The sequence below is a fragment of the Sapajus apella genome, unplaced genomic scaffold (assembly GCF_009761245.1).
Source record: "Sapajus apella isolate SASKATOON/1434 unplaced genomic scaffold, GSC_monkey_1.0 scaffold2, whole genome shotgun sequence".
Lineage (NCBI taxonomy): Eukaryota > Metazoa > Chordata > Mammalia > Primates > Cebidae > Sapajus > Sapajus apella.
Genome location: NW_022436942.1, coordinates 25622051 through 25650007, shown reverse-complemented (window position 1 = coordinate 25650007; position 27957 = coordinate 25622051). Strand labels below are relative to the sequence as shown.

The 27957-nt window shown below is 39.9% G+C and overlaps 1 protein-coding gene across 7 annotated transcripts in view; it reads left to right on the top strand.

Moving 5' to 3' along the window:
• Positions 1-27957, top strand: part of DIP2B (disco interacting protein 2 homolog B) — a 269005-nt gene that overhangs the window by 194935 nt on the left and 46113 nt on the right. For 6 of the 7 annotated variants that reach the window (XM_032293570.1, XM_032293562.1, XM_032293545.1 and 3 more), the window contains 13 exons: positions 112-309; positions 2263-2354; positions 4477-4587; positions 7124-7247; positions 7866-7975; positions 12325-12427; positions 14302-14366; positions 17166-17259; positions 18034-18153; positions 19392-19506; positions 20685-20824; positions 21420-21556; positions 27188-27268. In XM_032293570.1, the coding sequence (XP_032149461.1) occupies positions 112-309; positions 2263-2354; positions 4477-4587; positions 7124-7247; positions 7866-7975; positions 12325-12427; positions 14302-14366; positions 17166-17259; positions 18034-18153; positions 19392-19506; positions 20685-20824; positions 21420-21556; positions 27188-27268 (1490 nt within the window). The remainder of the gene's footprint in view (positions 1-111; positions 310-2262; positions 2355-4476; positions 4588-7123; positions 7248-7865; positions 7976-12324; positions 12428-14301; positions 14367-17165; positions 17260-18033; positions 18154-19391; positions 19507-20684; positions 20825-21419; positions 21557-27187; positions 27269-27957) is intronic. The other variant, XM_032293548.1, reaches the window with a different exon arrangement.

Here is a 27957-nt window from a genome sequence, read left to right as displayed (position 1 = left end):
TAAACCAGGTAAATATGAAGTGAAAAAGAAAAATGTAGCTGGGATTAGTGACTTAAGTTGTGTTCATTGGTATTTGTACTCATTTCACCCATTGGGATTTTCTTGGTACAGTACCTCAGCCAGACCCCAACCAGCCCAAGCCGGAGGGACGGCAAATGACCCCTGTGAAAGGAGAGCCTTTAGGAGTCATCTGTAACTGGCCTCCTGCTCTTGAATCTGCCCTGCAGCGCTGGGGTACCACTCAAGCAAAATGCTCCTGTCTGACTGCACTGGACATGACAGGGAAACCAGTTTACACTCTTACATATGGTGAGTCTGCAAGATTCCAGATTCCTCCTTCTCTCCTAAGAGTTCTTCAGAATACTATGTGTAGTGTTTTTATCTAGCTACTTCAGTTGCTGGTCATTATGTTTCAGTAGATTTTTTTCAATAATTTAATAGGATCCTAAGTTCTAAGTAAAGCTCTTGCCAAATATTTTCATTTGCTAAAGTGACATTTGCAAGCCAGCTAATGTTTAAAAGACAGCAAAAAGAAAAGAGACTTTGTACATCCGCAGATGTTTTAAACACATTGCAAAAGGATTTTAGAAAAACATTTGGTCATTATAAATGATGTATGGTGAAAATCAGATGGTTTTATCTAACAATTGAAACTGATTACTTGTTAAATCTTTATTCCATCCTGCTTCTTGATTGTAATAGGCACAAAATTCTGTAATGAACAAAAAATTAGTACTTTTTTGTTTAGTTTCGCATACCAGCTAAAGTTTTTCTTTTTCTTTTTAAAATAACATCAAGGAAAAATGGGGTCAACCCTGGGCTATGAGATTTTGTACTAGTTTATTCAAACAGATTCCTTTTCTCCTTTGCAAGTGGAGCACAATGTCCATAGACCTAGATAGAAAATAATCTTTGAAGAAAAACAAGGTTTTATTTGAAGAATTACGCAGGTTGACATAGTTTAAACTTTGGATACTCCTCTGAATAAATTGTCTATAAAATAACATAGCTATTTAAAATAACCTGATTTCTCTTTTGCTTTTCTCATAATCTAAAATAAGATTTCTAAGGGTGGTTGAGGGGAGGGATTAGGAAAAGAAAAGCATTTTTTGTTTGTTTTTGCCAAAATTGTTTTAACATTCACCTCAGAAGCGATATATAAATTTCATTCATATAACCCTTAAAGAAAGCATTTCGCTGGCCAAATCTTTGCATGTTTATTTAACATCTATGAATACATCCACATGTTCATAAAGATAATTTCCATTTTAGTGTTTGTTTTCACTAAATTACAGTGGTATGAAATGTTTAATCATTTGAGTCATGATTTTGCTTTGCAGTTTTCTCAAGTATCTCATACCACCTATATAAGTGATTTTTCAGAAAAAGCTTAGAACATTTCTGAAGATATTTGTAAAAATATATATATATATTTTTTTGAGACAGAGTCTTGCTCTGTCGCCAGGCGCCAGGCTGGAGTACAGTGGTGCAATCTCGGCTCATTGCAATCTCCGCCTCCTGGGTTCAAGCAATTCTCCTGCCTCAGCCTCCCATATTTGTAAATTTTTTAAAAAGCTAGCAGGGCACAGTGGCTCATGTCTGTAATCCTGGCACTTCAGGAAGCTGAGACAGGTGGATTACGTGAGGCCCGGAATTCGAGACCAGCCTGAACAACATGGTGAAACTCCATCTCTACTGAAAACACAAAAATTAGCTGGATGTGGTGGCATGCACTGGCAGTCCCAGCTACTTGGGAGGCTGAGGTGAGAATCACCTGAGCCCGAGAGGCAGAGGTTGCAGTGAGCTGAGATCACACCACTGCACTCCAGCCTGGGCAACAGAGCGAGACTCTGTTGTTTTTTTTTTTTTCTTAAGGCTTGGAACAGAAGTATTCTTCTGATTTTCAGTCCTGTGATTAAAAATATTGTTTTCCTCCCTTTCAGTGTGATCAGTTTACATCAAATTATTTCCAAGGATATGCAGGTTATTTCAGAAAAGAATTTGGAACATTATGTAAAACAAGATGAGCGTCTGATGATGTTTTATTTCTGTTTAAAGGCAGGACTGGCTTTTATAAACTAGAATGAATATAAAGCTTTTGTGGGGAGGCTTACTGTGTGTTGGGGGGTGAATGATACTCATCTACCCCATCATTTGGAAGTGGCCATTGTCTCATTAACTGCACTGATGATCCGAATGTTCTTTCATTGAGATAGACCTGTTTTTTTTTTCCTCTATGACTGTTGTTTTTTCTTTTTCCAGGAAAGTTGTGGAGCAGAAGTTTAAAGTTGGCCTACACACTTCTTAATAAACTGGGGACCAAAAATGAACCTGTGTTAAAACCTGGAGACAGGGTAATTGGCATTTTGGTTTTAGGGAGACGGTGTTTATTGTTTTCTAATATGCTAATATTCTGAAGTTTTAATACACAACAGGAAAATGTATATAACTTTTTTTTTTCGTACAAACTGTAAAAAATGACATTAAATGCTTACTTTTTTCCCCCCTCTCTGTGACAATATAACACTTACTTTTGGAAAAACAAAAATGATTTGGTTCCAACCCAGGTTAGCCCAATGCCAGGTGATAATTCTCACATTTATAGGTTGAAGGAAATTCACATGTCCTCTCCTGTAATTGTCAATCAGTTAAAATCTTTGGGTGCTAATAAAAAGAAGGAGAAAGCTTAGTCTTTTCAGAAATAAATATTTGAATCTTTAGACAACAAGAAAACAGCAACAAAACTTACTCTTTGATTTTTTTTTTTCTCCTCTTTACAAAATGCCTCAAACAGGACTGGGTACAGTGGTTCACGGCTGTAATCCCAGCACTTTGGGACACCAAGGTGGGAAGATCACTCGAAGCCAGGAGTTTTAGACCAGCCTGGGCAACATAATGAGACCCCATCTCTAAAAAAAAAAAATAATAATAATAATAATAATTTTTTTTTTAAGTTACTTGGGTATGGTGGCACTTACCTGTAGGCCCAGCTACTTGAGAGGTTAAGGCGGGAGGATTGCTTCAGCCCAGGAGTTCAAGGCAGCAGTGAGCCATGCTCTTGCCACTTCATTTGTGTGGGCAACAGAGTGAGACCCTGTCTAACAACAACAACAAAAAAGCCTCATACATCTTTTAAAACAATTTTCTGTGGTTTTATGTGAAAAGAGAGGAAGATTCATGCTACTTTTGAGAAAAAACTAATTGACATATTTTTATTTCTCCTTTAATTTGAGGTGACATTAAACTATTTTTTTTATATTTTGAAGATATTTTTCCTATTAATGACTTTCTAAATATGATTACTTTTTACCATTACTTTTTATTTGGAATTCATAGAATGAATACCAACTACACAATAGTCTTCTTTTTATTAGGCTTATGATTATGGAATCTCCTAAACTAGGCCTGTTAAAAATTCTTTTGCATTGTGACAAAGGGCACATAAAGGATGGCTTTTACTTATAAATGTGACACATGAGCGTTTCCTGGTTCTCCTGAACGCAAAGATGGTGATTTTGTGTCTCCCTAGCAACATGGACAATGTGTGTAGGAAGGAAATGGATTGTTTAAATGTCTTGTGGAATTAATTTTCCAGAACTCTAGGAAAATTTAAAAGTTCAAAAGTGAACTTCTCTTGGGAGTGAGTTAAAAGAATTTGAAAGCAAAAGAAGGGGAAACAAGTCTCCTGACATGACTAAGTTTCAAATGTTAATCTGGGAGTATCCAAGCCAAGTAACAAACCACAATGGTAGTGACTTTTGTGTTTTTGCATTCCTTGAGTAAACTGGGAAAAGTCACTTATCTCTGTGATATGTTACAGGTGGGATCACAGGTTTGAACTTATTATAGAGGTTTCACTGTTTATGTTCTGTTAATCAGTTAACTGCATATCCATATGGTTTCTGCCAGTATTGCTTACACCTATTACCAAATGCCCTCCTGCTAGAACGTTTGCATTGTTGGGTAAGGGAGTAAGGATTAATACAATGAATTAAAGAGTAAGAAAACTTCTGTTGGCCTGAACATGGTGATCAAGTCAATCCACAGTTATAGGCTCTCTCTGAAAGATGTAAAGCCTATTCCTTAATAGGCTGTTCTATCTGGAGAGATCCATTACCTTTATTTTATTGCCTTAGCCCTACACTAAAGTAAATTGCCTTGGGTTTCCTAACTAATTAACTTAATGCTTAAGGTGGTTTGTTTGCTCCTAAATCACCAAAAGAATTAAGTGAAAAACTGTGATGATGATGAGGATAAACGCATTATAGTTCCCAAAATATGTAGTATAATCATGGGCATGTTGGAGATCTTTTTAGATTTGTGTCTCTATCTCAGTAACTTAATTTCCTTTAGAGCAGATGGCTGTTAAATAGGTTGATTTATTGTATTCATGATAAATATAATACAGAGAGTGGCATTGAAAGCTTTAGTATGGTTTTATTCCTCTGTTAAATTGAATGTCATTATGAATTTTAGGTAGCCCTGGTTTACCCCAACAATGATCCAGTCATGTTTATGGTGGCTTTTTATGGATGCCTCCTGGCAGAAGTGATTCCAGTGCCTATAGAGGTACCTCTTACCAGAAAGGTAACATTGCTAAATTTAAGAGGAATGTAGCCTGACATGGCAGGCATTGGGTTCTTGGATAGATGCAGTCACAACTTTTAAAACTGTTGGACCATTTTTGGAAGTACTCAGCTTCACTTTCGAAAAACGTGAAATTTGTAGAAAAATTATTTACTAAATATTTACAAATGTCATGCAAATAACATATTTTCAACTTAAGATAGAATTTGTATAGTATTATATATTATTTAAATATTACAGGGGCAATTGGACACGGTGGCTCACGCCTCTAATCCTAGCACTTTGGGAGGTTGAGGTGGCAGGGCCCAGGAGTTTGAGACCAGCCTGGGAAACATGGGGAGACCCCATCTCTACAAATAGTAAAAAACTAGCTAGGCATAGTGGCATGCACCTGTAGTCCCCGATATTTGAGAAGCCGAGGTGGGAGGATTGATTGAGCCCAGGAGGTTGAGGCTGTAGTGTGACCTGTGATCATGCCCCACTGCACTCCAGCCTGGGCAACAGAGCAAGCAAGACTCTGTTTCAGAATATAAAATAAAATATCATGGGGGCATACTTGATTTTCAACAATGATCACTTAGAAAGAATACCACTCTTGCTTCAGAGACTATAGATAATCCACATTTACAATAGTTGAGAACTTTTTGTAAAGGGATTTCCTCTAACTGTATCATATGACCTAGGATTTCCATTAGGTGGAAGGTGTTGGAGTGATGGCATATTACTTCTCTGGATTATAAGACTTTACTTTGACAATACATCAGCCCAACTAAAATGAAGCATATGTAACAGATTTCCATGTTTGACCGAGTGATTTCTCCATGAGCCATTTGATGCTAATTTGTCATGCAGTTTATTATTTGACTTTGGCTGATGTCAAAGATGAGGATGTGGATTTAAAAGAAATCTGACAGGCGCAGTGGCTCATGCCTGAAATCCCAGCACTTTGGGAGGCAGAGGTGGATGGATCACCTGAGGTCAGGAGTTCAAGACCAGCCTGACCAACATGGTGAAACCCCATCTGTACTAAAAATACAAAAATTAGCCAGGTGTGGCGGCATAAGCCTGTGATCCTAGCTACTCGGGAGGCTGAGGTGGGAGAATCACTTGAACCCGGGAGGCAGAGGTTGCAGTGAGCCAAGATGACGGCACTGCACTCCAGCCTGGGAGACAAAGCGTGATCTTGTCTCAGGAAAAAAAAAAAGAGGCCGGGCGCGGTGGCTCAAGCCTGTAATCCCAGCACTTTGGGAGGCCGAGGCGGGTGGATCACAAGGTCAAGAGATCGAGACCATCCTGGTCAACATGGTGAAACCCCGTCTCTACTAAAAATACAAAACATTAGCTGGGCATGGTGGCGCATGCCTGTAATCCCAGCTACTCAGGAGGCTGAGGCAGGAGAATTGCCTGAACCCAGGAGGCGGAGGTTGCGGTGAGCCGAGATCGCGCCATTGCACTCCAGCCTGGGTAACATGAGTGAAACTCTGTCTCAAAAAAGAAAAAAAAAAAAAAAAAAAGAAATTGGCTGGGCCATGGTGGCTTTTGCTTGTAATCCTAGCACTTTGGGAGGCCGAGGCAGGTGGATCACTTGAGGTCAGAAGTTCAAGACCAGCCTGGCCAACATGATGAAACCCCTTCTCTACTAAAAATACAAAAATTAGCTGGGCATGGTGGTGCACTCCTGTAGTCCCAGCAACTTGGGAGGCTGAAGCAGGAGAATAGCTGGAACCCAGGAGGTGGAAGTTACAGTGAGCCAAGATCATGCCACTACCTGCCAGCTTAGGCGACAGAGAGAGACTCCATCTCAAAAAGAAAAGAAAAGAAAGAAAAGAAAAAGCATTTCTGAAAGGAATAAAAAACAAAATGATAACATCCCCGAAACTCTAGTTGTTGGGATGTAATATTCTTCATTTGATCAGGAAATTATATGGTTGTTCTTAAATTATTATGTTGGCAGAAGTTGTGTGGTTTCATAATGATACTTGTAAGATGACATTTTAACAGAAATGTTTTAGACTGTATCTTTTGTTGCTTTTGTTGTAAGGCTTAAATCTACCCCCTTTAAAACAGAAAAATAAAAGGAGTTTACAGATTTGGTATATTCATCCATTGACTTTCATTTTCATCTTAGACATTTAGTATCCATTTACATTATTTTGTTCAGACCTGACTTGCTTTTCTCTTGAATTTTGGGGGCGAGGTAGGGGAAGATAACCATGTTAGCATTTATTTAATTTGCTTGAAACTAATCTAAAAGAGGATCATTACTGACTCTTGCAAAAATGGTTACATTTAGCTGGTAGGATTTATCATTAGTCATGTCTGGTTAATAAAATACTTGATTTATGCTCAGGAAATGTTCGTATTGTAGAAATTATTTGGAAGAACACATTGCCATTAGATTTTGACGATTGCCAGATATTGGTGGGGCTCCATGAATGTTATCACACAAAGTGCCAGAGCTTTACTAAGTGTTAGATATGGGCACGGGTGTGCTCACATTCGCTCCCCTACCATGTTCATTATCATTTCTCCACAGGATGCTGGAGGTCAGCAGATTGGCTTCTTGCTAGGAAGCTGTGGTATTGCCTTAGCTCTTACCAGTGAAGTTTGTCTAAAAGGACTGCCAAAAACCCAGAATGGAGAAATTGTACAGTTTAAAGGTTAGTAATATTGTACTTGAATTATCAGTTAAAAGTTTAAACTGAATGCTTTAATTAGCTTTTTAATTTAGTAATAGCTAGGTACTTTACATATATGTTCTATTTAATTCTCATATTCTCATGAAGTAGGTACCATTATTATTCCCATTTTACCGGTGAGGAAACAGAAATAGACAGGTTAAGTAATTTGCCCAAAGTCACAGCTATTAAATGGCATAGCAGCAATTTGAACCCAAATCTGTCTGATTCCACAGCCCACACCCTTAACCTTTATGCTGATGGTTGGAAAAAGCTACTACTCTGTACATTAAAGCTAAATGCTACATGTAGAGACAGAGGATAGACCACTAACCTCAGTAGACTTCCACTGCCAAATGGACCTCCCAGTTGTTGAGGTAACGTCAAGGCCTGGAATTAGCATGTGGAACGATTGTACTTTTGAAAGAAGGTATAATTGTCTGGTGATTTATTGCTAAAAACTAATAAAAACTAAGTATCTTATTGATTATAAAATGATCTTAATTTGGTCTCTTGATATTTAAAATTTATGACCAGTTCAATGTGAATTCCTTTCCTGATGGCTTAGGCAATTCAGTTTTCACTTTGGGTTTGATTTAGGTTGGCCCCGGCTCAAATGGGTTGTAACAGATTCCAAGTACCTTTCAAAGCCACCAAAAGACTGGCAGCCACACATCTCACCTGCTGGGACAGAACCGGCTTACATTGAGGTAAGTCTTAAGATGTAAAATACGCTTTCAGGCTTTTCCTTTGGCTTTGCTTGCCACCTTTCAAAATATAAACTAAATTTTTGCAAGGTTAATATTAGAAGATCCTCCTGCTCTGTGAGATTTCCATCTTTTGGCTTGTAAAATACCTTGTGGTAGATCTTCTATTCTAATTATTCTGATCATAAATATACACTCAAGAGAATGACAGAAAAAAATTGATTCTTCATGCAAGGAAGTTACTAAAGACTTTAGGGTAGTACAGACATTTAAGAAATAATGTACTGGGCTGGGCGTAGTGGCCCTGTAATCCCAGCACTTTGGGAGGCTGAGGTGGGTGGATCATGAGGTCAGGAGTTTGGGATCAACATGGTGAAACCCCATCTCTACTAAAAATACAAAAATTATCTGGGCATGGTGGCGCACAACTATAACCCCAGCTACTCAGGAGGCTGAGGCAGGAGAATCGCTTGAGCCTGGGAGGCGGAAGTTGCACTGAGCCGAGATTGCACCACTGCCCTCCAGGGAAATGTCTCTGCTGCTTATTTAGAGAGATTGGGGGCAAGAGAATGGAAAAATGAGGAGGGAAAATAACTCTGCTTAAAAGAACAAATTGGTAGATGAAGGATAAAGAGCAAAAAGAAACAAATGGCTAGAAGGTTTGATATTTAGGTTGGTGTAGGAATGCGATTGGCAGCATGATCTCATTGAGGGATTAAGCAAATCCAAGTCCACACCGGGCACCAGGCTGAATGCTTTAAGGTGCATTTTCTCATTTAGTCCTCACAAGTACCTTGTGAGGTTTGGTTTATTATTAAACTTGCTTTATAGATGAGGAGACTAAGACTTAAAAGAATTTCAGTAGATAACTAGAGGCCCCGTGACTCAAAAATGGCAGTGCTAGACTCAATCAGGTCTAACTCTAAAAGTTGTAGCCTTCACCACTCTGTATCCTGTGTGAGACATATGCTCACCCATTGTTTGTTGAATTAATGAACAGGCACATCAATAAAACTTTTTTAAAGATTTGGGGGAACTTCGTTGAACCTTGAACACTGATAATAACAAGTAGAGAGAACTTCAAATAATTGGCTGTAGAAAAGAGAGGCTGGGAGAATGAGTTCATGTCCTTTGCAGGGACATGGATGAAGCTGGAAGCCATCATTCTCAGCAAATTAACACAGGAACAGAAAACCAAACATCACATGTTCTCACTCATAAGTGAGAGTTGAACAGTGAGAACACATGGACACAGGGAGGGGAACATCACACACTGGTGCCTCTTGAGGGGTGGGGGGCAAAGGGAAAGGAGAGCATTAGGACAAATACCTAATGCATGTGGGGCTCAAAACCTAGGTGACAAGTTGATAGATGCTGCAAACCACCATGGCACAGGTATACCTGTGTAACAAACCTGCATGTTCTGCACATGTACCCCAGAACTTAAAGTAATAATTTTTTAAAAATTAAATTAAAAAAGAGAGATTGGGGTGGGGCATAGTGGTTAATGCCTGTAACCCTGGCACTTAATGGATGCTGAGGTCAGAAGTATGAGACCATCCTGGCCAACATAGTGAAACCCTGTCTTTTCTAAAAATACAAAAAATTAGCTGAGGATGATGGTGCACATCTGTAGTCCCAGCTACGTGGAAGGCTGAGGCAGGAGGATCACTTGAACCCAGAATCCAGAAGTTACAGTGAGCCAAGATCATGCCACCACACTAGAGAGGCTGGATACAATGGCTCATGTCTGTCTGTAATCCCAGGACTTTAAGAGGCCAAGACAGGAGGACTGCAAAAAAAGAAAGAGAGTGAGCAATAGCTCTGATAGGTGATGGGTTATTATTGGATGCAAGGATGATTGTTTTTAAAGATGGAAGAGATCTGAGTATGTTTAAAAGACAAACAGATAAGCCAGCAAGATGGCTCATGCCTTTAATCCCAGTACTTCTTGGTGACAACCCATATTAAGAAAAAAAAAAAATTAAAAAAAAAAAAAAAAAAGAAGTAAAAGAAAATCCCAGTACTTTGGGAGGCTGAGGTGGATGGATTCCTTGAGCTCAGGAGTTCAAGACTAACCTGGGCAACGTAGTCTCTACAAAACATAAAAAATTAGCTGGGCCTGGTGGTATGCCAGCTACTCAGGAGTCTAAGGTGGGAGGATCACTTGAGCCCAGAAAGTTGAAGCAACAGTGAGCTGTGTTGATGCCAGTGCACCCCATCCTGGATGACAGAGCATGATTCTGTCTCAAAAAAGAAAAAAGACAAGCAATTAAAAATACCAAATTTAGTCATCAACTCGCAATCCATATCATGTCTCAGTGATGACATCGTTCATTACTCAGTCCTCCTCAAAACTCCAGTCACTGGCTTCTTGGACTCCTCTTTCAATTCCTCTACCTCACTGGCGATATCTTTCAGTCGCCTTTGTTGGTTTTTCCTAAAGGTGGAGAGTCCTTCACTGTGTGGCCCTTGCTTAGCTCCCTGGCCTTATTAGAACTACTACCCTCTGTCTTTCTAGGTGCCTGTTATTTTGAATTAACTTGCAGTTCTTAGTTGTGATACTTCAAACTTACTAGTAAGTTTAAAGTATCTCTAGGTAATAGGGAGTTATTAAAGGAGACCAACTTTACAGTTATTCAGGTGAGTCCAAGCTTATGGTAGAGAGGAGAGAACAAAGTAGATGTAGCTTCAGACAGCAAGGAAATAGAGCAGGCAGGGCTTAGGTACTGATGCTGGAGAGCGAGAAGGCAAGACAGACTCAGGTTTCTCACTTGGGCAACTGGGATTGATGGCAGCATCCTTCAGTAAGATAGAAAATACAACAGGAGTAGTTTCCATGGGCAGAGGCTGGGGTAAAGAAGACAGTGATGGATATATTGGGTTTCACAGGATTACTGGACATTCAGGGGAAGAGTTGACTCTGTCAGTCTGGATTTCTCTGGAGCAGAGGCCTGGGTTGAAGATAGAGAACTAGGAGTTATTAAGAATGCAGTAACCGGCCGGGCGCGGTGGCTCACGCTTGTAATCCCAGCACTTTGGGAGGCCGAGGCAGGTGGATCACGAGGTCAAGAGATCGAGACCATCCTGGTCAACATGATGAAACCCCGTCTCTACTAAAAATACAAAAAATTAGCTGGGCATGGCGGCGCGTGCCTGTAATCCCAGCTACTCAGGAGGCTGAGGCAGGAGAATTGCCTGAACCCAGGAGGCAGAGATTGCGGTGAGCCGAGATCGCGCCATTGCACTCCAGCCTGGGTAACAAGAGCGAAACTCCGTCTCAAAAAAAAAAAAAAAAAAAAAAAAAAAAGAATGCAGTAACCTAATGGAATAAAGTGAAAAGGGATGAGGAAGAAGAGTAGAACTCTTAGGGAATGGCACATTGAAGAGACGGATGGAGAAAGTAAAGGAGCAATGGGAGAGAGACAGAGACAAACACACAGAGATAGAGACTAGAAGAGAGGAGTATCAGAAGTATCAGAAAAGCCAAGGAAAGAGATAATGTCAAGAGAGTATTCAAATTTTGCAGAAAGGTATGCAAAATGTTATTTTGCTTTAACAAATTTTTTAATAAAAAAATTTGGGCTAGTCCCATGGTAGTGAATTGTCTCAGTTGATTGTTCAGTCAGTTACAGATAAAACTCCTATTCTGCTCTTTCTCCCCTTTTCACTATTGCCCTTAACAAGGCTTAAAATTTTTTTAAAGTAGAGCTGGGCACAGTGGCATATGCCTGCAGTTCCAGCTACTCAGAGGCTGAGCTGGGAGGATTGCTTGAGCCCAGGAGTTCCAGTCCAGCCTGGGCAACATGGTGAGACTCCATCTCTTAAAAGAAAGAAAGAAAGGAAAGTTGATAGTCCTGGTAAATAGCAACCTGAATGGAACATGCAGGGTAAAAGCAAAATTATGGTTGAATTATTTGGAGGAGCAAATAGGCCATTCTTTTCTAGTTCTTCCTTACAAAATTGGGTGCTTCTAATACACAGAGACCATGTCTTACATACCCTTCCCTCTGCAGTGCTGTGCTTGACTTATATTTATTTGGTAGTGTGCTTCTATTAATATAGCTCCAATCACTTGTTTTAGCTTTTTGATCAGCAACTTCACATCGATGACTAATTAAACTTTTAAGTCTTTTTCATACATACTTTTGTTGAGCTTTGTCATTCTCCAATCCTATCTTTGTGTGATTTGCATTTAGTATTCAAGTACATTTGTGTTAAATATTCATATTAAACATGTTAAATTCAACCCATTATGACAGTTTTTCTGGGTTTCTTTTTTGGATTCTAGTTTTGTCATTTGAAATAATCCATTTTATTGTGTTTCTGATGTTTCTGTTTTTGTTTTCTAGTATAAAACAAGCAAAGAAGGGAGTGTAATGGGAGTTACAGTGTCCCGGCTTTCAATGTTGTCTCACTGCCAAGCTCTGTCGCAGGCCTGCAATTATTCTGAAGGTCAGACCTCATCCCATGACTGCCCTCATTGTTACCTTCAGAGATGTGTGACTGTGAGAACAATGCTCAGTGATTGGACCTCCTTTAATGACTAAATTCAGAGTGAAAATGTCCCAAGACACATTCTTGGCTTGCTTCTGTTTTCTTCTTTCACAAAAATATGCTGTAGTTTAAAGGAGCTAAAATTCTGGGCAAACCAAAATGTAAAGCATAATTTCTAGAATACAGCAATAGAAAACCCTAATTAAAATCATGTTTTTATTAGCTGTGAAATGTCAGGTATCTCCATCTTCCCCTGCCTATATAGTGGGCTACCAGCTATACATTTGGAGTCAAAGAAATTCAGCTACCAAAAGAATAAATTAAAACACAAAAACGTATTCTGTATTTTGGAACTTTAGGTAGGTTGATACATATTGCGTAAACCACTATTTGCCTTATAATGTTCTTTGCAATGTTAATTTTTTTAGCATTTTATCTTCCTTTTGTAAAATGAAACGAGTTAATAAATGCTCATGATAGAACAATATTGTTGTCTGGTTAAAATATATATATATGTGTATATATATATGTGTGTGTATATATATGTATATATATGTGTGTGTGTGTGTGTATATATATATATATACACACACATATAAAATATATATAAAATGGGAGCAATCAAAATGCCCTCAAATAACGATTGATTAGGTTATAATACATTCAGGCCAGGCACCATGGCTCACGCCTGTAATCTCAGCACTTTGGGAGGCTGAGGCATACAGATCACCTGAGGTCAGGAGTTTGAGACCAGCCTGGCCACCATGGTGAAACCCCATCTCTACAAAAAATAACAAAAATGAGCCAGGCATGATGACGTGTGCCTGTAGTCCCAGCTGCTTGGGAGGCTGAGGTAGGAGAATCATTTGCACCCCGGAGGCAGAGAGTGCAGTGAGCCAAGATCATGCCACTGCACTCTAGCCTGGGTGACAGAGACACTGTCTCAAAAAAAAAAAGTTATAATTTATATAATGACTGGGGCATTGAAATTTTTATTTTAGAATATTAAAGATATGGAGAAATTTTTTCAATATATCATTAAGTAGGAACAAGTTAGAAACCAAGCTTTGTATACCAATTTGTTATGTTAGATATCTATCTATATGTAAATGTGCATAGATGTATATGTGTGTGTGTATAGATAGAATGTTTAGATATATATATATATACTCACCAACTTTATTTTTTTTTGGAAATGTCTTTTAGGAAATTTAAAATATATTTGTCAAACTTCCCAAGTTTCTAAAATAAGCATGTGTTCTCTACATAATTAGGAAAAAGAAACCTCTTGGAAGAAGTGCCTAAGTCACAAGAAGTTTCTCACTCCTTGTCTCTGCTGTAACCACATTACTGTATGAGCAGTCCTCTACCCATTTTGAGGAGACCCTCAAAAGCTCCTGAGAACTTTTAGCCATTTCTCTAAAAGCATCAAATCAGGCTGGGCACTGTGGCTAACGCCTTTAATCCCAGCACATTGGGAGGCTGAGGCAGGAGGATTACTAGAGGTCAGGTATTCAAGACCAGCCTGGCCAACATGGTGAAACTCTATCTCTACTAAAAATAAAAAATTAGCTGGACATGGTGGCATATGCCTGTAATCCCAACTACTCGGGAGGCTGAAGCAGGAAAATTACTTGAACCTGGGAGACAGAGGTTGCAGTGGGTTAAGATTGTGTCAGTGTACTCCAGCCTGGGCGACAGAAGCAAGACTCCATCTAAAAAAATAATAATAATAAAAATAAATCAGTTGTTTATTAGTGGGAAGTGACACGATTTTGCTACTTAACACTACAGATGATTTCTTTGTCTTCCTATTTTTTTTTCTATTTTAGGGGAAACAATAGTAAATGTCTTAGACTTTAAGAAGGATGCTGGGCTGTGGCACGGCATGTTTGCGGTAAGCTACTTAGATTTAAGGCCCTTAGTATGAATTGTGTTTGAGATAAGGCTAGCATGCTGTGTAACTGGAGCATCTCTCAGTGCTTGTGTGAAATTTAAGCTCCCAAAAGATCAGTAATATTTTCCAGAGGATATATAACCTTTCCATTGGACAGAATGTTTTGAATGACTGCCATGGATAAGCTGCATGCCACAACTGAAGAAGAGTAACGAGGTAGATGGGGATTATTCCTATCAGAGAGGAACAGGTAACATACTATGGGTGTTAGAGAAAGGTGACCTCCTTCCAGTCTGGGCTTCAAGGCAGTTTTTATGGAAGAAGTCACAGCAGAGTTGGACTTTGAAAAATAGGTAAGTTTTAGACATATAGAGATTTTTGTAGAGGTAGAGAGAAGGGACATTTCAAGTGGTGAAACTACCATATATAACATGCCATGTAGGTGGAGAGAGAAAAAAGAAAAACCCTGGCATCCCAGAATTGAAAAGGTCCTCAGGGAGCATCTAGTCCCACTTCCTTAGATATTGCAGGAGCTGGGAAAGCATTAGATATGAATCGTGAGGGAGGAGGAAGTGGATCCCTTTTCACCCAGAACCCTTGGAATCCTCAGTGTACTTACTTTCTAGCACTTTTCTGAAAACTTTCCCATTTTCTTTTTTATCAGAAGTTAAAAATCCTTTTGAGGAGTTAAGAAGAATCTCTTCCTTGTGATACCAAGTGAAAGATAGGGACATGTGTGAAGAATGAGTTATTAACACCAGCCTTTTCCTGAAACGAAAAGTTTGTCACCAGAGCTAGAAACCTGGAAGAAGAAAATAGTATCTTGCAGTGGTATCTTGGTTTCTTTGGGCAAATTAGAGAGTGAGCAAAATGGCTAATCGAAATAACAAGATTTGGTTATTCTGCCAGGCTAGGTCTCTTTGGGGACAGGGTGTCTTGGGTATTCTTGATTAGAGTGGCAAGAGAGACACTGAATTGCATGAACCCTCAACACCTTCAGCTTTATCTGACCAAACAAATAACAGGTGTAGGCAGGACCTCCGTAAAAAATAGGGACACTGATTTCTTGCTTTGTGATGCTCACCTACCCCTTTGTGGCATGTGGCAAGTATGAACACGATAAAAGCATTAAGTGGGTTGGAGGGCAGTTTGGCAGTGTCTGTTAACATTTAAAAACCATATACCACAGCCGGGCACTGTGACTCACCCCTGTAATCCAGCACTTTGGGAGGTGAAGGCAGGCAGATTACCTGAAGTCAGGAGTTCCAGACCAGCCTGGCCAACATGGTGAAACCCCGACTCTACTAAAAATACAAAAATTAGCTGGGCATGGTGGCACATGCCTGTAATCCCAGCTACTTGGGAGGCTAAGGAAGGAGAATTGCTTGAACCCAGGAGGCAGAGATTGCAGTGGACTGTGATCACGCCACTGCACTTTAATAAATGAATGAATGAATGCATCACGTATATACCAGTCCCAGCTGCCCTGGAGGCTGAGGCAAGAGGATCACTTGAGTTCAGGAATTGGAGGCCAGCCTGGGCAACGTAGTGAAACCCCTGTCTCTTTTTTAAGAAAACAAAGGCTGGGCACAGTGGCTCATGCCTGTAATCTCAGCACTTTGGGAGGCCAAGGCAGGTGGATCACCCAAAGTCAGGAGTTCAAGACCAGCCTCACCAACTTGATGAAACCCCATCTCTACTAAAAATGCAAAAAATTAGTTGAGTGTGGTAGTAGGTGCCTATAATCCCAGCTACTTTAGACTGAGGCAGGAGAATCGCTTGAACTTGGGAGGTGGAGGTTGCAGTGAGCTGAGATCATGCTACTGCATGCCAGCCTGGGCGACAGAGAGACTGTCTCAAAAAAAAAAAAAAAGCATATCCCATACAACAGCAGTACTACATATCCGTATAGGGAAATACTTGTACAATCCCAGGGAAATGAGTAGGAATGTGCTCCTTGAAACATTTTTTATAATAGCAAAAAATTGTCATTAATAGGGAAAGGCCTAAATAATTGTGATACAGCCAAACAATGAAATACTATGCCACAGTTCAAATAGAATTATGTAGCTCTCTTGTACTGGTATGTGTAGATATAACACTGAAACAATTTAAATCAAAAAAGCAAGTTACAGATATATATGTAATATGATACCTTTTATGTTAAAAATATGTATTTTTTTCTGTTTTTTTTTTTATTTTTTAAAATATGTATATATTTCTATGGGAACAAATATGTATAAAAATACATTGAAAAAACATTGGAGTCCAGGCACAGTGGCTCACGCCTGTAATCCCAGCACTTTGGGAGGCCGAGGCGGGTGGATCATCTGAGGTCAGGAGTTTGAGACCAGCCTGGCCAACATGCTGAAACCCTGTCTCTGCAAAAAACACATAAATTAGCCGGGCGTGGTGGCATGTGCCTGTAATCCCAGCTGTTTGGGAGGCTGAGGCAGGAGGATCATTTGAGCCCGGGAGGCAGAGGTTGCAATGAGCCAAGATCTCGCCACTGTACTCCAGGTTGCAAGACGCAGTGAGACTCCATCTCAAAAAAAAAGAAAAAAGAAAAAAGATTGGAAGGATATGTATCAAATTTGTAACTAATTGTCTGTGGTGAGGAGGGGAGGGAACCAGGTTGAAGGGTATGTATTAAAGAAACGTCAATCTTATATTTAATATTTAAGATTGTTTTCAAAGAGCATGTATTTGACTATTACTTGCTAACAAAATATCAGCTCAGTTTTAAAATTCTAAGTTCGTATTTTGTATTAATTACTTTTCTTCTTTCTTTATTTTCAGAATGTAATGAATAAGATGCACACCATTAGCGTACCCTACTCTGTCATGAAAACCTGTCCTCTCTCTTGGGTCCAAAGAGTACATGCTCACAAAGGTAGTCACCAACAGCATCTAAGCTTTAATTATATGACTGTTTGAATTAAGATTTCAGAGATTTTCGGCCAGGCACGGTGGCTCAAGCCTGTAATCCCAGCACTTTGGGAGGCCGAGGCAGGTGGATCACGAGGTCAAGAGATCGAGACCATCCTGGTCAACATGGTGAAACCCCGTCTCTACTAAAAATACAAAAAATTAACTGGGCATGGTGGTGCATGCCTGTAATCCCAGCTACTCAGGAGGCTGAGGCAGGAGAATTGCCTGAACCCAGGAGGCGGAGGTTGCGGTGAGCCAAGATCGCGCCATTGCACTCCAGCCTGGGTAACATGAGTGAAACCCCGTCTCAAAAAAAAAAAAAAAAAAGATTTCAGAGATTTTCAAATTGCCCTTATTAGAAACATTTCTGTGCCCCTTTTCCTTAACAAATTGAGTTTAGTTACTACAGAATTAGGTACCTTGCCTGTTTCATCTCAAGAGACAATGTGAGCCTTGAATTAGATTTAAGTGTCTCGGAGTTCACAGTTTCCTTGGCTGGGATACCGTGGCCTGCCTAGAGGGTCTCAGTGAACCAACAATTGCAGGTCCTGTCAGTTGTCTAAATGTGATACTTTCTGCCTCTCAGCTATTGGCACAATCTCTTTGTAGCCTTTTTTAATTTTCTCCTAGCAAAAATCATGATTCCCCAAATTAAAAAAAAAAGTCTTTATTATGGTATATTACATACGTACCAAATTTTTCATGTATGTTAACTTCATCCCTTTTGAATTTTTAGCCAAGGTAGCTTTAGTAAAATGTCGAGACTTGCACTGGGCTATGATGGCACATCGGGACCAAAGAGATGTGAGCTTGAGTTCCCTCCGAATGTTAATTGTGACTGATGGAGCTAACCCCTGTGAGTATTTCTGCATTGTGGGTTTGGGAATATCCTGTGTTTTCATAGATTAGGTTTTTTTGCCCTCTTTTGATAGCTTTTTTTTTTTTTTTTTTTAATATCTGTACTAAGATGTAATTCACATACTGAAAAACTCACTCGTTTAAGGTGTGCAATTCAGTGGTTTTGGTATATTCACGAGTTGTACAACCACTATTAAAATCTAAGTTTAGAACATTTTCATCACCCAAAAATAAACTATGTACCCATTATCAGTCACTCCCCATTTTTCCCCCTGCCCCCATCCCTAGACAACTGCTAATCTGCTGCCTGTCTCTCTAGATTTGCCTGTTCTGGACATTTCTTATAAATGCAGTCATATAGTATGTGGTCTTTGTGACAGGCTTCTTTCACTTAGCATATTTCAAGGTTCATCCATGTTGTAGTATCTGTCAGTACTTTTGCATTCCTTGTTATTACCAAGAAATAGTCCATTGTATAGTTATACCACATTGTATTTATTTATTCATCTTTTGATGAATCTATAAGCTTTTAAGCCATTCATTCTTGCTCACTCATGTATGGCCTGTTTCTGTCATGGAACTCGGTATTCCTTGGCTAAAAGGAGCAGTATGAAGGTGACTTCATGTAACAAAGTGTTTGGACTTTATGTAAATTCCCCTTAGCAGCAAATCAAAGGAGTTTGGAAAAACTTTTAGAGATCTTACTGTGTTACCTGCTTTTACCTACAAGCCCCCAAATCCTGATCCTTCACACGGTAGGATCAGGTAGAGTACTTTGTCATAAATGGACTTTTGTCAGTAGTTATATTGATCATCATAGTTTAAAACACAGACATGGGATTGACCTTAATAACACAGAGAAGGTGGAGCTAAGCCAATATTAAATTGCACTGGCTGTGATAGTACCTCAGGAAGAGTTGCTGAATTATAAATTGACTGCATATTGCTGGCAGTGTTATCTCTGATACTGATTTGTCCGTTTGGTAGGAACAGCGTTATACCAAGTTGTAACTTTAAATAGTGTCAGTGACCTTTTCTGGGCTGGATGAGCATTAATTTGCCCTTGAAATGTATCAAACCATCTCACAGGGACAGTAAAATATTTGTGTGGAATTAATAATATACAATGTGAGTTCTCATGAGAAATAAGTATGTCAGCTTTCTGCTCTTTACCATTATCCTGCAGTAATGAAAATGACAATTTCAGCTTCAGGTTGATCTGTTCCAACTCCTTAGGGTCTGTGTCATCCTGTGATGCCTTTCTGAGCCTGTTCCAAAGCCATGGACTGAAGCCTGAGGCCATCTGTCCGTGTGCCACGTCTGCTGAAGCCATGACTGTAGCAATCCGCAGGTACTGTTCCGGATGTCAGATGCTGTTGATGTATGTTACAACTTGGATGAAATGTACAGTATTTACCGGGTGATGACAAAGGGTGTTAACTAATTTTCTAAGTAGTTTCAAGCATTTCATTTTTCCCACTCTTGATCAAAGTATATGCAGTAAACTGAAAAATTTAATTGATATCATTTCATATTTGTGAATTAGCTATTTTTCTCTGCTATTTTGTTCTTCGGAATCCATAGCACCCTAGACTACAAATAGTCTGTTCCTGATTGTAGCTTAAGTATGGATAGTATATCTATAGTATACTCAGGACCACTATATATGTAAGTATAAGAGAGAGAGAGAGAGAGTGTGTGTGTGTGTGTGTGTGTTTGTATAATATACATATAAACATATACTTTTTTTTTTTTTTAAAGATAGGGTCTCTCTCACCCAGGGTGGAGTGATCATGGCTCACTGCAGCCTCAACCTCCTGGTCTCAAGCAGTCCTCCTGCCTCAACTTCCTGAGTAGCTAGGACTACCGGTGTGCACCACCACACCTGGCTAATTTTTAAATTATTTTGTAGAGATAGATTCTTGCTTTGTTGCCCAGGCTGGTCTCAAATTACTGGCTTTGAGCAATCCTCCTTCTTTGGCCTCCCAAAGTGCTGGGATTGCAGGCATGAGCCACTGAGCCTGGCCCAGTATGTAATACTTGACGATTATAATAAATGATCATATTGCTGGTTTATGTGTTTACTATACTACACTTTTTTAAATTTAATTTTTTAGAGATGGAGTCTTGATCTGTTACCCAGGCTGGATCACAAAGGCGTGATCATAGCTCATTATAGCCTTGACCTCCCAGGCTCAAATGGTTTTCCCACCCAACCTCCCAAGTAGCTGGGACTACTAGCATGGACCATCATACCTGGCTACTTTTTGTATTTTTTGTAGAGATGGGGTCCCACTGTGTTGCCCAGGCTGGTCATGAACTCCTGGCCTCAAGCAATCCTCCTGCCTCAGCAGTTGCTGAGATTGCAGGTGTCAGTGACCACACCTAGCTCTAATTTGGCATATTTTTGGTAGAGAAAATGGAGAATTTTTTTGGTATTGTAGCCAGAGGAAATCTATTGTCCTACGTATTTGTATTTTTCTCTTGATGTTATTTCATTCACCAAATTTGATGGGTTTTTCTTTTCAGACCTGGAGTTCCAGGAGCCCCTTTGCCAGGAAGAGCCATTCTCTCAATGAATGGATTGAGCTATGGAGTAATACGGGTCAATACTGAAGATAAAAATTCAGCACTGACAGTCCAGGACGTGGGGCATGTAATGCCTGGTGGTGAGTCATGAGGATCACCATGGTTTTTCATAAAAAATTGACATCAGAGATAATAGAGCCTGATAAAATACAGAATCCCAAACCAGGAATCCTTAATTCAGTACTTAACTCATTTAATTTCTCAGAACCTCTCTAATAGTTAAGTCATTATAATTATGCCGACCTTCCAGCGGTATTGTAAGACTTATCAATTGTGAATGCTTCAGGTCCATTTCTTTACCTGGAAGGCCAAATACTGAGAGATGTTAAAGTTACCTGGTTTTAACTGTAATTGCCAAGCCATTGGGACTAGCAGAAAATTAGAGCATATTGCTTCCATGAGTGTTTGAGTTTGATCTACCTAAAGGTAACACCTCATTCATCTAACCTGTTAATTTGGGCCTTGCATTCATCTTTAATATGTCACTGTCTATACAAGTTTTACATTTCAAATATACCTATGTAGTTTTAGGTTTATGTTTGGCCTTCCTGTTTGATATTTTTACTTAATGCCACCCAGTAAAGGCAAGACTTTCTTGGGTTCACAGGATGGAGTTGTTATTTTACAAAGGTTTTCTAGAATCTTTATCCCTTAACCTATATTTCTGTACATTAGGGATGATGTGTATTGTGAAACCAGATGGACCTCCCCAGCTCTGCAAAACAGATGAAATTGGAGAAATCTGTGTTAGCTCCAGAACTGGAGGCATGATGTACTTCGGGCTTGCTGGTGTGACAAAAAATACATTTGAGGTACATGACACTAACATTTCCCAGGGAAAATGTTTGGTGAGATGAGGATGTTACGAGGGCACATGCCCTGGTTGATGGGACAGGTTGAGAGTGTGTACTCTGGAGCTAGACTTGCCTAAGTTCAAATTCTGACTCTGCCACTCACTGGCTGACCTTGGGTGAGTTGGTTAACCTCTCTGTGCCGCAATTTCCTTATCTTTAGATGTGAGTAACAGGCCAGGCGCCGTGGCTCACACCTGTAATCCCAGCACTTTGGGACGCTGAGGCAGACAATCAAGAGGTCAGGAGATAGAGACCATCCTGGCCAACATGTGTCTCTACTAAAAATACAAAAAAATTAGCTAGGTGTGGTGGCACGTGCCTGTAATCCCAGCTACCCGGGAGGCTGAGACAGAAGAATAGTTTGAACCAGGGAGTTGGAGATTGCAGTGAACCGAGATCATGCCACTGCACTCCGGCCTGGAGACAGAGCAAGACTCCATCTCAAAAAAAAAAAAAAAAAAAAAAAGTGAGTAGTAATAGTACCTGTGTTATAGGATTGTTGTGAGCATTTATAAAATACTTAGAAACAGCATCTGGCACATAGGAGGTGCTGTTGTTTATCTGTTAGATTTTTTAAACGGGTAAGATGGGCTGGACATGGTAGCTTACGCCTGTAATCCTGACACCTTTGGAGGTTGAGGCAGAAGGATTGCTTGAGGCCAGGAGTTCAAGACCAGCCTGGACAACATAGCAAGATCCTACAAAAAAATGTTTAAAAAATTAGCCAGACATGGTGGTGCATGCCTGTGGTCCCAGCTACTGAGGCAGGAGAATCCTTTGAGCCCAGGAGTTCAAGGCTGCAGTGAGCTATGATCATGCCACTGCATACCAGCCTAGGAGACAGACCCTGTCTCAAAAACAAAAACAAAAAAAGGGTAAGAGGCCTCACAAAAATTCACTCTAGTGAACTTGCCATGGTTTGAGCTTTGTAAATTCAAATTTAATTTCAAGAGTAAACTCAAATTATGCTCAGTTACTAATTAAAAATGAAGACTGTCCTTTCATAGGAGTAAGGTTGCTCATATTATTCAATCCTTCAGTCAGATATTTTTTCAGCACTTTTTATGTGTCTGACACTGTTCCAGATGCTTGGGGAATATCAAGAAACAAAACAAAGCTCCTTGTGGAGCTCATGTTCTTGTAGAGCCAGCACATTCTAGCTAGACTAGCTCATGTTTTTCCTGCAGGCACTTCTGCATGTGAAGCCGGGTTGTAATGGAAAGTTTGCCTAGTGAACCTGGAAGTCAGAACAGGGGCAGTTAATTGTCTGCATTTTATAATTGGAATTAACTTGTCTCAGGATACATTTTACGGAGCAGAAAAATTCAACTGGCGGCCACATCCATCTTCAGACAAGGCAGAGCTTATATGAGCACCTCAAATTTTCAATTCTTTGAGCTGCCCTTTTTTTTTTTGGAGACAGAGTCTCACTCTGTCGCCAGGCTGGAATGCAGTAGTGCGATCCCAGCTCACTGCAACTTCCATTTTCCGGTTTCAAGCAATTCTCCTGCCTCAGCCTCCCACGTAGCTGGGACTACAGGTGCACACCACCACACCTGGCTAATTTTTTGAATTTTTAGTAGAGACAGGGCATCTCCATGTTGGTCAGACTGGTCTCGAACTCCCAACCTCAGGTCGTCCACCCACCTCAGCCTCCCAAAGTGATGGGATTACAGTCACTACACCCAGCCTGAGCTTCTTTTTCTATAATCTAGACTAGTGATTCCCAGGATGGAAGATCACAGGTGTCTACTGTCCCATTTGAAAAATCGTGCATGTGATTGTGTACTAAGAGATGTAGCTTTAGAGAAAGTATCACCTCTATGATACTGTATCTATGCTCTCCATGATGTGGTGCCTGAAAAGGGCTAAGAGCTCCTGGGCTGAGACTTATCTTTGTGTTTACGGAACCTAAAATGGCTTATATCATTTACTAAATGTCTTTCTCTTTACTACTACTACTATGCTCTTGGCCACCCTTCAAAAGCTGTTTGCAATTCACCTTGCCAGGAGTGGGCATTCATAAGCTCTTCAAGCATATGTTTACTGCCAGTCTCCTGGTTTACTTTCCTAGATGATTGATATACTTCCCTCAAGTGCATTTACATTTAACTAATTTAAATCTCACCCTGTTTCTCCTGTTTTTAAGTACTTGGGTTATATGTGTTCCAGAACCTGTAATTTTTCTTTTTCTTTCTTTCTTTTTTTTTTTTTTTTTTTTCCTCTTGAGACGATATCTCACTCTCTGTCACCCAGGCTGGAATAGAGTGGCTCAATCATAGCTCATTGCAGCCTTCAAGTGCTGGCCTCAGGTGATGCTTTCACCTTGGCCTCCCAAAGTGCAAGGATTACAGGCATGAGCTGTTGCACCTGTAATTTTTCTTTTTGACTTTCCCTTACTAAAAACAAGAGCCTCAAGCAGTGTTTGAAGATACTGATAATATTTTATTTCATTACCTTTCCTAGGAGGCAGTTGCCTAGCCAGAATTCTCAGACTTAATACAAAACTGCTAGGTCCATAGTGATGAAGAAAATTTGAAATCTGCAGTATAAATTTAGTGATAGTGAAGTAGAATAAAAATCCTACCAGAAAAGGACCAAACTAGATATAGGTGAAGGGGAGGAAGGCAGCAAATCACACTGCCATGTGTGTACCTATGCAACAGTCTTGCATGTTCTTCATATGTACCCCAAAACCTACAATGCAATAAAAAAAAAAAATTAAAAAAAAAAAAAAGAAAGAAAAGGGCAAAACTAGTTATTTGGGTTTTCCAAATTCAAATTCCCAGTATTTTTCTTACTGGATTCTTACATTGAAATCCTGAAAGAGTTTACTGCAACCTCTGATTACCGGGTTCGAGCTATTCTCCTGCCTCAGCCTCCTGAGTAGCTGGGAATACAGGTGCCTGCCACCATGCCCGGCTAATTTTTTTGTATTTTTAATAGAGACAGGGTTTCACCATGTTGGCCAGCCTGGTCTTGAACTCCTGACCTCAGGTGATCCACCCACTTCAGCTTCCCAGAGTGCTGGAATTACAGGCATGAGCCACTGTGCCCGGCCAAGATATAACATATACTAGTCAGAAAATAAAATGTTTTGAAAATAAGTTCCCAGGGAGAAAAACTTTTGTGACGCGTATGACAACAGAGAGTTGATTTTCTATCACTCCCACGTACTAGCTATTTGAAGCAAATGAAACTCACTTCTTCATCTGTAAAATGAAAATACTAATGCTGTTTCTATACAATTAATTTGAGGATTAAATATAAAGCAAGTAAACCTGTGCCTGGTACTGATAAGCATCTAGTAAATGTTAGCTCTTGTTATAATTATTATTTTATATAAAAAAGAAATCTTAAAAATTATCCAGGTGAGGCCAGGAGTGGTTGCTTATGCCTGTCTTCCTAGCACTTTGAGAGGCTGAGGCGGGTGGATTACCCGAGGTCAAAAGTTTGAGACCAGCCTGGCCAACATGGTGAAACCTCGTCTCTACTAAAAATACAAAACTTAGCTGAGCATGGTGGCAGGTGCCTGTAATCCCAGCTACTCAGGAGGCTGAGGCAGGAGAATTGCTTGAACCTGGGAGGTGGAGGTTGCATTGAGTCGAGATCGTGCAATTGTACTCCAGCCTGGGCAACAGAGCCAAAAACTCTGTCTCAAAATATATGTGTGTGTGTGTGTGTGTGTGTGTGTGTGTATATATATATATATATGTGCATGCTGTGGTTCACACTTGTAGTCCCAGCAAAACTCTGTCTCAAAATATATATGTGTGTGTGTGTGTGTGTGTGTATGTATATGTATATGTATGTGCATGCTGTGGTTCACACTTGTAGTCCCAGCAATTCCACAGTGTGAGACAGGAGGATCACATGAGCCCAGGAGTTCAGGGCACCATTATCATGCCTGTAACTAGCCACTGCACTCCAGCCTGGGCAACATAGTGAGAGCTCATCTCTTAAAAAAGGTAGGGGTGGGGAGCACCTATCAGGTAGAAAAAATAGATGAGAGACATGAATAGGCTACTCACAAAAGAAATACAAATGGCCAGAAAACAAAGGAAAAGAAGTACAAATGTATTACTTATGAAATGCAATTAAAGCAATAAGGGATAATGTCTGCTGTCTTGAATTTAAAAAAAAATTTTAAGTCTGAGTGTGGTGGCCCACTCCTGTAATCCCAACACTTTGGGAAGCCAAGGCAGGAGAATTAGGCTTGAGGTTAGAAGTTTAATACCAGCCTGGGCAACATAGTGAAACCCATCTCTGCAAAAGAATTAAAAATTAGCCAGGCGTGGTAATGCACATGTATAGTCCTAGCTACTTGGGAGGCTGAGGTGGGAAGATTATTTGAGCCTAGGAGTTTAAGCCTGCAGTGAGCTATGATTGCATCTTTGCACTCCAGCCTGGGCAAGAGAGTGAGACTATATCTCATTTAAAAACAAAACAAACAAAAAAACTTCGTTGCCAGGCTGGAGTGCAGTGGCACAATCTCAGCTCACTGCAACCTCCGCCTCCTGGGTTCAAGCAGTTCTCCTGCCTCAGCCTCCTGAGTAGCTGGGACTACAGGCGCGTGCCACCATGCCCAGCTAATTTTTGTATTTTTAGTAGAGACGGGGTTTCACCGTGTTGGCCACGATGGTCTGGACCTCTTGACCTCGTGATCTGCCCGCCTCAGCGTCCCAAGGCTCTAGGATTACAGGGGTTAGCCACCGTGCCCAGCCAAAAAAATATATTTTTTTAATGAATTAACAATGGGATATATTTTTTGGTACCAGATTGGGATAGTTTGGAAAAATGGGCAACACATAATATTAGCTAGGATATGGGAAAAAACAGGCATTCTAATATGGTATTAATGAGTGTAAATGGATACTACAGTTTTATAGGCCAGCCAATTAAAATTGAAAAGACTCATGCCTTTTGTAGAAATACATAAATGAACACAGCAGTATTCATTAAAGCACCTTTACAATAGTGAAAAATTAGAATGGCCTATCCAACTATAATAAAAGACTGGTTCCGTTCTAATAGCTACAATTTCCTGAATACTGACTCTGAGTCAGATATGATACTTGTTTCTGCGAATGTGTTTACGTTCTTTAATTTTCACTTCAAGCCTGTGAGAGGCACAGAGTACTCCATTAAGTTGCTGTGAAACAGGGGCTTTGAAAAGTCCAGGCACTTGCCCAAAGTGTGTTACTAGTCAGTGGCAGAGCCAGAAATTGAAATGACACCAAGGACTATGCTGTCCTGTCCCCATTACAGAGCTATTTTACAAAGTGGGCTAAATCAACAAGGGTATCCAAGATATATTTCGTGGAAAAGCAAGTTCCAAAAAGTATAATAAGATCCATTAAAAAAAAAAAAGAAAACTCTTAGTACATATATATATATATATATATATATCTTCTTAAAAGTTCAGAGAGATAAACAATAAATTGTAATTATGTGTTATTGCTTAAAGGAATAGAATAACTGGATTCACTATTACATTATTTTTTCACTGAGCATGTATTTTAATAAGACTTCTTAAAAATCATGTATACTTTCTAAGAAAAAGCAAAGTTTTTCACTTTTGTCTCTTAGGTAATTCCAGTGAATTCTGCAGGCTCTCCTGTTGGGGATGTTCCATTCATCCGATCAGGATTGCTGGGATTTGTAGGGCCGGTAAGTGATGCTTTCATGTTGATTTTGTTACATTTGATCCAAATATTTGGACTTTAATTTACAGAACAGAACAAATTCAGATTAGTCCAAGAGTGTTACAGAACCACTTAACTTATATTTAAAGCAGTTGTTGTAAGGATGTCATAAAATGAGTTAGTGTTTATCATTTCTGCTACCCAAGTTCATTTGACTCCTTCAGACTAAGACTTTTTTCTTTATTATTATTATTTTTTAATGGAGACAGGGTTTCACTATGTTAGCCAGGCTGGTCTCGAACTCCTGACCTCATGATCCACCCGCCTCGGCCTCCCAGAATGCTGGGATTACAGGCATGAGCCACCTCGCCTGGCCAAACTAAGACATTTTTTATTTTCTCCCCCCGCCCCCCAACCATGCTCAATTAGCTGAGCATGGTGGCATTAATCAAATCTCTCTGATTTGATTGTAAATCTTTTGAGTGAAAAAACAGTTTGGGCCAGGCGTGGTGGCTCATGCCTGTAATGTCAGCACTTTGGGAGGCCAAGGTGGGCAGATCACCTGAGGTCAAGAGTTCAAGACCAGCCTGGTCAACATGGTGAAACCCCACCTCTACTAAAAATACAAAAATTAGCTGGATGTGGTGGCATGTGCCTTTTATTCCAGCTACTTGGGAGGCTGAGGCACGAGAATCTCTTGAACCTGGGAGGTGG